Source organism: Bos javanicus, chromosome 2, assembly GCF_032452875.1.
Source record: "Bos javanicus breed banteng chromosome 2, ARS-OSU_banteng_1.0, whole genome shotgun sequence".
NCBI lineage: Eukaryota > Metazoa > Chordata > Mammalia > Artiodactyla > Bovidae > Bos > Bos javanicus.
The window spans coordinates 22,700,167-22,712,185 of record NC_083869.1 but is presented as its reverse complement, the minus strand read 5'-3'; the positions used below and the strand labels follow the sequence as shown (position 1 = coordinate 22,712,185).

The 12,019-nt window shown below is 34.1% G+C and overlaps 1 protein-coding gene across 3 annotated transcripts in view; it reads right to left on the bottom strand.

Annotated features, from left to right (window-relative positions):
- The window catches only part of OLA1 (Obg like ATPase 1), a 164,178-nt gene that overhangs the window by 35,258 nt on the left and 116,901 nt on the right, over positions 1-12,019 (bottom strand). For all 3 annotated transcript variants that reach the window (XM_061435089.1, XM_061435069.1, XM_061435078.1), the window contains exons 6-7: positions 10,968-11,048; positions 10,561-10,658 (exon numbers count right to left, since the gene is read on the bottom strand). In XM_061435089.1, the coding sequence (XP_061291073.1) occupies positions 10,561-10,658; positions 10,968-11,048 (179 nt within the window). The remainder of the gene's footprint in view (positions 1-10,560; positions 10,659-10,967; positions 11,049-12,019) is intronic.

Below are 12,019 nucleotides of genomic sequence, written 5' to 3'. Positions count from 1 at the left end.
TCTCTTAATGGAAACACAAAACTTATTTATCTGTTAGCTTAACCCATTAGTAAACTAAAATGCAGATCTCTTTATCCAATTATGAAAATGCTTTACTGTAATAAAACTTCAATTCAAGGCAAATGACAGTGTCTGAGGCCATTTCAAGATCTGAGCATCCAATGAAGTAACGTATATTGAAACACTGTGAAGTTCTGACAAATGCAGGTTGTTACTCTTAGTAAAGTTCAATCTACTTCTTTGAGGTCATACATCAAGCGACTTTTAAAAGTGGTTTGCCAGTAACAGTATGGGTTAGCAAGTTGCTAGACAAGCATCAAAAAGAAAAGATGAAATCTTAAACAAATCTCAGTTCAGTTCAGTCGCTCAGTCATGTCCGACTCTTTGCGACCTCATGGACTGCAGCACGCCAGGCCTCCCTGTCCATCATCAACTCCCAGAGTTTACTCAAATTCAACGTCCATCGAGTTGGTGATGCCAATCCAACTATCTCATCCTCTGTCGTCCCCTTCTCCTCCCACCTTCAATCTTTCCCGGCATCAGGGTCTTTTCAAATGAGTCAGTTTTTCACATAAGGTGGCCAAAGTATTTAGTTTCAGCTTCAGCATCACTCTTTCCAATGAATATTCAGGACTGATTTTCTTTAGAATGGACTGGTTGGATCTCCTTACAGTCCAAGGGACTGTTAAGAGTCTTCTCCAACACCACAGTTTAAAAGCATCAATTCTTTAGCACTCAGCTTTCTTTAGAGTCCAACTCTCACATCCATACATGACTACTGGAAAAACCACAGCTTTGACTAGATGGACCTTTGTTGGCTAAGTAATGTCTCTGCTTTTTAATATGCTGTCTAGGTTGGTCATAAGCTTTTCTTCCAAAGAGCAAGCGTCTTTTAATTTCATGGTGGCAGTCACCATCTGCAGTGATTCTAGAGCCCAAAAAAATAGTCTGTCACTGTTTCCATTGTTTCCCCATCTATTTGCCAAGAAGTGATGGGACCAGATGCCATGATCTTAGTTTTCTGAATTTGTTAGTTTCTGAAAAGTTGAGTTCTAAGTCAACTTTTTCACTCTCCTCTTTCACTTTTATCAAGAGGCTCTTTAGGCCCTCTTTGCTTTCTTCCATAAAGGTGGTGTTATCTGTATATCTGAGGTTATTGATATTTCTCCCAGCAATCTTGATAATTGCAAATTTTTATTATATATAAATTATACTATATATAAATAATCTTTATAATTGCAAATTTTACTTGCACACATTTAGGATATGTTTTAATCTTTTTAATTGCAGTGTATTTGAGTAAGAATTTATTAGCTCTTATCAAATGGTTGCCTCCACATTTTACACTCTTTTTTCGATGTTCCACCACACTTGCCTTTGCATTTGCTATTCCCCCTCTCTAGACCAAGTTTTCCTCAGATCCTTCCTCTGTCATGTGTATTCCCTTACTTCTTAAGGGCCGTCCCTGACCCCCTAACTAAAATAGCACCTTGTTATCTTGATTTACTTGTTTATTTAATTCATGCATTTATTTTTTCATTCATTTGTAAACACTGAAAATTCTGGGGGAAGAATTTACTATGTACCAATTACTATCCTAAATGATCAAAGTGTATCAACTGATATAATAGTCATAACAATTTTATGAGGAAGACAAGTTATTATTTTTATTTTGCCTTTCTCATTTTATTTTTAAAATGAGAAAGGCAAAATTTCCAAAAGACAGACTTTAAAAGCCAGATATAAAATTCTAGCAGCCTAATTTTCACAACTCATAAATAACACCCGAACATTATTCATTGAGCAAATATAATCTGGCTGTTAACTAAATTTTAGTTATATATTATGCTACATGCTAGATTTATCTGTAAAAAGTAGACAGAGTGATAGTCTTAGAGCAATGAAATTATATATGATAAGGCTGTGGCAAAGGAAATGGGGGAAAGAGACATTAAAATGTGAGAGATATGAAAAAAGTTCAAGTTAATAATTTTGAAGAAAAAGTATAAATCTTAAATATTAATTCTGAGATTTCAAAGATGTAGACTAGTATAATGAAGGTATCATAAACATGGATGAAAAAATATTTTATAAAAATGATCAAGTAAAAAAAAATGATCAAGTGAAGTAGTGATATAAGTTAAGCCACTGAGGTTATTTCTTCTTTCTTCTTCTTTGTTTTAAAAAAATGTTTTATTTTATTTATATTGGAGCATAGTTGATTAACAATGTTGTATTATTTCAGGTGTACAGCAAAGTGATTCTAATCATTTCTTGACATTATATTAAATATTTGTTTGTTAGTTGTCTGTTATCCCATGAGACTATAACCCTTATGGGGGCAAAGGCTTTTTCTGTTTAGGCTCAATGATTATTTGCCTAGAAAAGGAAGGAAGCATAGTACCTGTCTCCTTGATGAGCCCACAGTGTTCGTATGCATCTATACATTTTAAATTCATAATAACAGTTTTTATGAAGTTAATTGTCTTCTTGATAAAGCATTAGAAAGACTGAACCAACGTGCAGCCCCCAGTTTACAGACAGAGGTGTACTCAGAGTTCCTATGTCAGTTATTCTGAAACATATTTTTTAGCAGAATTTTAATATTGATAATAAAAATGGTCAGATACCAAAATATGTCTCACCCAAACTGTACTATTTTTACTACATGGTGGAATAAGTAGGCTTTTGAGGGCGTTTTGTAATCAAATGTTTTTGATGGCAAAATGCTTTCCAGGGCAATTTAGAATAAGGAAGTGTAATATTTTGAGTAATGTAACTAGCTTCAAATATAGACATGCCAATTCTACAAGTAAGTTTTATTTCCACTTTTTTCTCATTCTAGAGAGAGCAATAGCTGCCCACTATGAGAAAGACAAGAGCATGGTAAGATCCAAAAAAAACTTATTTTCAAGGGGTAGAGGTATGGGAGTGGGAATGAGAGAAGGGAAAAAGGCCAGGTCTTATCATCAATTCAGTCCAGAAGAGTTGCTCATGAACTGTGTACCTGTAACCTCAGGAACGCTCTGGATTGTCCCACAGTTAGAAAAAAAATCCTACCATGACAAACCTACATATGAGAGTTGAGAAGAAATCTGCATGGGCATCTCTTCTTTTGAATGACAATAAAATCCTCTAAATTGCAAATGATGAAGTCACAGGTCCTAACCTGAGTATGAGATGAGGGCAGAACCCTACAGAAGATGGTGGTGATTAGGGTTTTATTGCTACCCATACTGCACAATAGAGACAGTTCTCAGTTTGTTTTGGATGACAACTATCTCAAAGCATACATTTTTTCCATTATCTACATAATGGAAAGAAAAAAACAAGAGAATGTCTCCCCCGAAGACACATGTAGAAGACTTAACAAGTCCCTTTTCTATTACTTTTTGAGTTATGTATTCTTTTTGAGTTATGTTACTTAAATTTGGGAAATTCTGTTTATACAGAACACATTTTATGTGAACATTCTGATAAACTGTCTTCAATACATAAAAGGCTATCATTTGCCTGAGGTCAAAGAACCAGTTAGCATCAAATAAGGACCACAACACTAGCATTTCAAATTCTAAAGTAGTTATATTCTTAATACACCAAACTTCCTAATAACATACTATCTAATTTAAAAATAGACTTATGCTCTGAGTTTCTTAGAACTCACTTTCCTTGTAGAGCCAATGTTATCAATGGTATCCAGCATTTTGGTCTAGCCTTCAGAAGTCTATTGAACTTACAATATAGTTAGCAGTATCTCCAAAGGTAGATCTAGTGACGGGGGAACACAGGAGAGACCACAGAGGGAAGGGCACAGAAAAGACTCCTCCTCTCCTCTCCTGCACAAGCACAGGGTGCTAGGCCAAACACTGAAACTGCCCCAAGGGGCCTCTTTCCTTCCCTTTTCTACAGTGTAAGTTATTGAGATCACTTACACTGCAGTGAGACTCCATTCCTCAGTCTTCACAAGGCCCTGCCCTCATTACCAACAGTCCTTAAGATTTGGGGGCTTCAACATTCTCCTCTACCTTCACCAACAACTATTCAAAACTCCCATTTAATGAGTGTAGTTCACCTCAACTCATAGTTTTAGAAACAAAATCTGACTCAGCCATCCTTAATCTATGACACAGATTTTTAAGAATAACAACAGAACTTGCAGTATTCACCAAAGTAAGTTAGGTAGAGAGGCAGAGAAACGTTCTGTGTACATGAGAATCACTTGTGATCTGAGGAACGTTAAATAGCTGTATGCCAAAGTTTGCCTTTTATTTCCTAGTTTATATATATGTGTGTGTGTGTGCATGTATGGAGAATATATGTTTTAATTTCATAAGAGAATCCTAGAGAACACTTGTTTTTTTAAGGAGCTTTAGTCTCTTAAAGCTGGAAGAAAATTTATAAAACTTCTCCCTATTATTAATATATACAGTGAAATTCTTCAGCTACTTTAAAAAAGATGAGTCCTGACACATTTGATAAAGCATATTGCTCATAAATCAATAAGTCAATGGATGGTGCTAATGAAAATAAAAACTGACTCTCCTGAAGTATCTTTCTCAAATTCAGTGAACAATCTTGTAAAGAGAAATTATTGTCTATAAACTGTACTGGGCAAAAAGGAAAATAGGCCAAGGGCAATTCCTACCATGTCTAATATGGTGGGTCAATAGCATTATATCCATATAAAAAGATGTGCTTTCTTCTATAATTACCTTTTTCAAATATGGCATCAGACGTGCGATTTGGTTTCATTATGACTATATGCTTTAGGGTAATAATATCTCTTGATAGGACTATGAAACTGCTGAACAAGTAACCCAAAACAATTTAATGAAAACCAGGCAAGTTCATAAGTATTATTACATACACATACATTTACAAATTCCAAAGGGCATTTCAAATAAAAGCACTCCTGAATGGCTAAAGGTCTTTTCCTTCCTACTTCTTTCAACCTTCCATGTTTTGTAATAAAAAGATTGTCTTGCTTTAGTATATTCTTTTCAACTCTCAAGATTTTGATCAGAGAAATTAAGAAACAGTCAATTCTACAAAATCCATTCACTAGAAATTATTTGAAATCCTAATTCATAGCACATATGATACTTTCAAAGCTTTATCATAATACAAATTAAAAAATAACTGATAATTATTCAGTAGCAAAAACAACAAAATATAAAACAGAAAGGGATCATAAGAAAATATTTTCTTTTTAGATTCATTTACAACTTACTTCAGTAAAATTAAGGCTATCTTTGTAGAGGATTTACCAATTTAATCAATCCCATACTGAAAAAAAGAATAGCTCAGTTTAGGCTTCCAGAATACCCTTGACCTGTCTTATCACCCTTTTCTATCTGGCAATGAAGAAAACAAGCAGTAGTCCTCATAAAGCAATCTCTAGTAAAAATTACAAATTATAGCTTTCCAAATTTAATTCAGCTAAAAAACTCCTCACATGTTAAATAGAAACTATAATCCCAAAGAAACACTATATGGATATTTCAGGGCTTTTACTTTGCCAGACTAGTGGATGATAAAGTGAAACATTTAAAAAAAATCTTATACTTGTGAATCTTGCTTTAGATACTAGGGTATATTCCTGAAAACTTTACACGAATTGAACCTAATTTTATATCTATTTGAGAAGCTTCCTGAACTAAAATGAATAATTTTTTAAGAATAATTAATCATTCCCATTTTATTTGTTTCAAGTAAATCAAATGCACAACAATGATTTTTTTTTTCAAAGCAGTATATCTATGTTAAATTTCTAGCTTCAATGAATAATCTTGTCAGAAATTGAAGACTTTTTATGAGTTTTACAGAATACATCACAGCATTCCTGAAGTCCAAGAAAATGTTGTGTGAAGAAGGTTATATTAACCTTCTAGAAATATAATTGCGGAAGTGGACTTTTGCTCATGTAAAGTATATAGCCTGAAAATAATGGAAACCAGTGAACAAATCCTCCTATAGTGGTGAATACTGCTCCTGTTGATACGACATAATGGAAATGTACATAATACGTATTGTGGAGAACAATGTTCAAGGATGAGTTAGGTAGAACAATTTCTGTCAGACCTCCTACTGAAAGTCAGAAAATAAAACCTAAGGCTCACAGTACGGCAGATGATCATTCAGTATTACCTCCATGGAGAGTTGATAAACAACTAAATATCTGTAGGAACAGCAATAATTATAGTAGCTGTGTAAAGTATGCTCATGTGTCAACATCCATACTTTTTGTGAATATATGATGAGCTTATCCAAGAAAGCCTAAGAAACCAACAGATACTACAGCTCAAACTATTCCTATATATCTGAAAGGGTTTTTTTTCCCTGAATAGCATGTAATATACATGAATATAGTTTTGTTTTATATTATATATACATGAAAAAAAAAAACCCTCGGCTTCCAATGTGGCTCTGATGGTAAAGAATCCACCTGTAATGTGGAAGACCTGGGTTTGATCCCTGGGTTGGCAAGATCCCTTGAAGGAGGGCATGGCAAGCCACGCCAGTATATGTCCATGTCCAATACCCATGGACAGAGGAGCCTGGCGGCTATATAGTCCAAGGGGTCGCAAAGAGTTGGACGTGACTGAGCGACTAAGCACACATAAAAAATTATATGCAAAAATGTTCACACTCCCCTCTGTAAATAACTGCTGAGATGTAATACCTGTGATTCTTACATATAGTTCAAAAAGTCAAGAAAATATTGGGCTTATTCCATGATTCTCCCCTTGGCCAGGTACACACTGTATAGAATTGCCAAACTATGTTTAGTTGTTAGGTACAAATTTGTGGAAAACGAACAAAAACAGAAAAGCTGGGATAAGAAAGACTGAATCATAGAAAAATAAGAATTAATAAAACATTTTTCTATTCAAAATTCATTTAGTGAACTTGACAGATTGCCCTTCATTATATAATAGCTTAAAAGACTTTGCAAGTCCTGTCTACCTATCAAATCAATTTCAACAACTCAGATTAATTGATTTATGTAATATTAGAGAATAATGTTCAGTGACCACAAGCCCACCAGGGCATATGCAAATACATGTTTATAAATACACATAGGCACACAAGAAGTCTGAATGTCTTAAATTTTAGTTATACTTTCCAGTTGAATATAAATATGTAGTATAATAAACAATAAAATAAAATTATCCTTTATTAACAGTTTTAATGGAGAAGGCAATGGCACCCCACTCCAGTACTCTTGGAAAATCCCATGGACGGAGGAGCCTGGTAGGCTGCAGTCCATGGGGTCGCTAAGAGTCGGACGCGACCGAGCGACTTCACTTTCATGCATTGGAGAAGGAAATGGCAACCCACTCCAGTGTTCTTGCCTGGAGAACCCCTGTGGGCTGCCATCTATGGGGTCACACAGAGTCAGACACGACTGAAGCGACTTAGCAGCAGCAGCAACAGTTTTAAGAAGGATGGGGACAAGAGAACACAAAAATGAAACATAATAGAAAGCTATGTAGGTGCACAAAATTAGTTTGTTGTGCAGATTTCATAATTAGATAGCATATACTAACAGAGCAACAAACGTGCAAAGACTGAAATTTACTCTCCCTAATCAAGCAACTGTCTAGCAGGACTAATGTCCTAAACCTGCTTGACACCATGACTTAGCAGGCAATCTCAAATGAAAATTAATACTGCATGTAATAAATCTTAGTTATAAGTAACTGATCATGTTTAACATACGAAATCCTCAAGTGTTAAAAAATCACTGACATCTGTCAAAGACAACAATGACAACAACATAATAAAATGGCTGCATAGTTTCATTCATTCAAAGCATAATAATATATAATAATAATAATAATAAAGGTTTCTGTGGATTTCCCTTACAACATCTTGCTTACTGTCATCTGATCACAACTCACCTGTAACTAACCTAGCTGCCATGTTAGCTTTTCTTCAGGGGCTAGGTCTTAATCATAAATGAATGAAATGACTAATTCAACATTGATAAAACCAGTGATGTTTGGGGCCATTCTGGTGTTTACATCTTTCAAAAGGTCAATACACCTATTCAGTAGCACAATAGACTTATCTTTCAAAATGTTTACTTCTTTTCTAGGATTGAAAAATAACACATTAACATTTAAATTTAAAGTAAATTTTAGTAATTAAAATATAGTTTTAGTCTTCCTTTTGTGGCCAGAATCACACTTTTCCTCCTCTTTCCTGACCATTTAAAATAGTTTTCCAGATCTAAAAGACCCACAAAAATATTTATTACTGCTTCCTGCATTAGTTTTAATTTGCTACATTACATTACTTACTAACCTTAAAAAAAAACCCTTTTCTTCTGCTAAGGGAGCAGCTAATGCAAATGGAGCTGAGATATAAACATTACCAAAGAACAAGATGCTAACACAAATTTAAAGGATTTAGCAATTAAAATATATTTTAACTATTGACATCTGCTCGCAATGTTATAAGTGATGAAAACCTAGTGTTCATATCCTTCATAATAAAAATTTATGCTGCACTTTAATACAAAGGATGTGTTGCATAAACAGAGGATTTAAAGCTGTAGCAGAGTGGCTGAATGAAAGGAAAATGGCAATCTTTCTGGCTCCAGTAGATGCCATTCCCTATCACACAATGTTCCCCACTCATAAATACATGACAAATACTTCCTCAATCATTTTTTACGAGCAGGGATGCACAGGGGGTAGTCAATGGCTAGCTTGAGGGAAAATAGGAACAGCAGGCGGCAGAAACTGTACAGAAAATGGCTATGTGGTAAATTCTCTTCTGGAACATCACTCAGTTACTCAGTCTTTGATCTTTCAGCTACAATTACACTAACTTCCACAAGATCTGACCCCCCACCCCCCGACAACCTCCACCAAACACACATACTCCCCAAACCAGATCATTAGTTACACATAAAATTCAAAATTTGTTTTTATAAATAGGATCATCCATACCTCTACATTTTTATAAATTAAAATTTGCTATTTAGACAAGAGTTTACTTTCAATTGGCTATAACCATATCATCATCACAACTGGTCTCACAAAAAACATGGGGTGTCTGGCGACAGCTAAATCACAGACTGGCGTCTCCCAAGCAGTCTGTCTACCATTAGGGTCTGGGAAATGGTATTTACTATACAATTAGAGCCAGGGAGTTCTACCTGTAATCATCCAAATACAGGTGTGAGAAGCCCCTTTGGGCAAGGAAAATGACTCATCCCTTTTCATGTAAACTTTGGTGTCTGTATTGTTTCACCGAGCCTCAGGAAACCTTACCATTCGCACTACAATGAGATTTATTAACTGAAGTCAAATAATACATTTTAAAATTCCTTCCCAAAGGTACCAATTTTTAACATATTAATCATGAAATCTGTAAGAATTTTATTTAAGAAATAAGACAGAACTATTTATTTTAAAGTTAATTATCTATTGGAGGATACTGACCAGTCAGACCATGTCAGGTTCATGCTTTCTAGAACATTTCCAATAAAGAGGCCAAATTCAGTTTCCTATCAGGAACATAAACTGTCTTACAGTAATATCAAGAGGGCATTTTTAGTTGCAGTAATTTCACAGAATTTATTCTAATGATTTATTGGAGTTAACCATCTGACATTAATTATTGTTTTGGCTTCCAGTCTATGAATGTTTATTTTTCAGTTTAAAGCTTCTCACTCTTTGATATCATATGGAAATGAGAATTTTTAATGGAAAATTGAAACCATGTGCATCTAAGTACTTAATGAAGTACAGGGAAAAAAACGACAATATATTTTAGGAGAATTCAGATATTTTGCTTTGGATAGCTTTGGCTTGTAGGCTTAACAGCATAAAATACTGAGACTCCAGTGAGTACTATGCCAAATGTGTACATGCCCTTATACTACATGAACACATGATTTTTTGAAGCTACAAGTGAACAAAAAGGAAAACTTGTACATTTTGGTTACATGTCAAAAATGACAATCAATACATGAGTGCATCGTTTTTACATTTGTATGTTTTAAACAAATACCTGATCTTTCTTTCCACCATACAGTATTTTTAATTAAAAAAAAATGTTTTTAAAGCATTCAATCTGGATTTTAAAACTTATGTCCAGCTATGATCCCAAGCATTTTATGTCCAGCTATGATCCCAAACATTTTATGTCCAGCTATGATCCCAAGTGTTTTAAAGTCATATAAAACATCAACAAAGTTAAAATACCGTAGATTAAAAAGTTTTATTGCTCTAACTACATTTATTCTCATTTTGCAAAGGAAAAAACATCAATGTCTATTCAATTTAAGTTTGATAATTAAATATGTATAATTCAATATTGCCTAATGTAATTCCTTTTTTCCCCCCCTTAAGTTCTCTCAATGTAAATCATTCGGAGACTCACCTCAAAATGTTAACAACAGGCAAAGCTTTCCCATCCATTTTAAAGTTTTTAATAATAAGGAGAAATGTATTAAAATCAAACATAGCAGTAAGTACATACGTGTGTGTTTGTATGTGTATAGATATGATATGTAAGGGTATATCTGGACGGAAAAAAACTTACCATTTGTTTTTCTTTCTAATGTAGTCTTTTTCGGAAAGATTAACCAAGTAGACCATTGGTTTTGAAGTCAGAAATAAGTGTTTATTCAATACTTCAATCTATAGTGGGAGACAGAAAAAGAATCCTTTTTAAAAGTTGAGTAAATAAAGTCATTGAAGAACTTGAAAGAAAATTATATTTAAACAATTAGCCATTTTTATTTTTATAGATTTTGTTTCTTAAAGATTAGTTGTCATGAAATATCAGAAGTAGAGAAAAAGAAAAACATAACAAGTTTGGGAATAAGAAATCATTGAGAGAAATAAAAGTTTTACTAGGCAGAATAATAAGTGAAAAATAATGACAACTTTAACTTGTTCTCTAAGAAATCAAAGGTAATAATAGATGGCATCATATTTATAACTTACCTCTTTGTCATTCCAATCATGATAGAATCGAACAGGTTTCTTTTGATCTATAACCCAGGATTTGACTTTGCACATTATGTCCTATATATAATTGGAAAAAAAGTAAATACAAGATGAATACTAAGCATTTAGATACTAAATATTAAAATTAAAAGTTTTCAAACCCTCAAAATAAAAACAAAGTCAACTTTTTCTAAGAAAAGAGAACTGAGTCACACAAATCATTTTCAATATCTCATTAAAAAACCAAACAGCAATGAAACTATGTGGCATTAACATTTTAACATGTGAAATGTGGAATACTAGCAAAGTCAGTAATAACCTTTAAAATTTCAAGACAATTAAAACATACCAAAGTCTACAAGAGTTAATAACATTTCAATTCTATTGAGTGATGTTAATTGCAAGATAAACATGTTATTAATTAGGAAATGGGGGGATACTAGAGAAATACTGAATCATAATTTTTCCTTAAAAAGAAAAACAAAATAGATTAAATTGAGCCTATTATTGATGATCTAGCCTCCAAAATATTAAATCAGCTGACCAAAACCCTTTTTATTCTGAATTAATTTTTTGCCGACACCTTCTCCCTGCCCACTTCTCCTGTCCCTGGCTCCAAACCCCCAGCCTCCCACAACCTGCCAAAGCCTGCATTACACAATGGCAAGAGCCCTGCACTGGTGACCTCCAACCAGCTGCATTCACTTTCAGAACATCTCTCTCTGCTGGAAATCTAAAGGCCTTTTAGTTAGCAAGCTAGTGTGCATTCAGAAGGAGTAACTGCAGGAAGAGCCCAATGTGCTTTGTTTCTCTGGCCTTTCTTCACAGAAAGATTAATCATCTGTGAAATGGAAACGGCAAACAGCAAGTGACACAAACTGAACCCTTCAAGCCTTTCCTCATCAGTTTTGTGGTTCTGAATCTAAAAGCTGCGTGTGGCAAGGTTCTCCTTACAGGCAGGTGTTAATAAAAGGCTCTTGGGTCTGAAAGGTCAAACTTAGCCCTTCCAGAAGAAGTGCGTTTGAGAGTCATCTGTTTTTTGTTGTTGT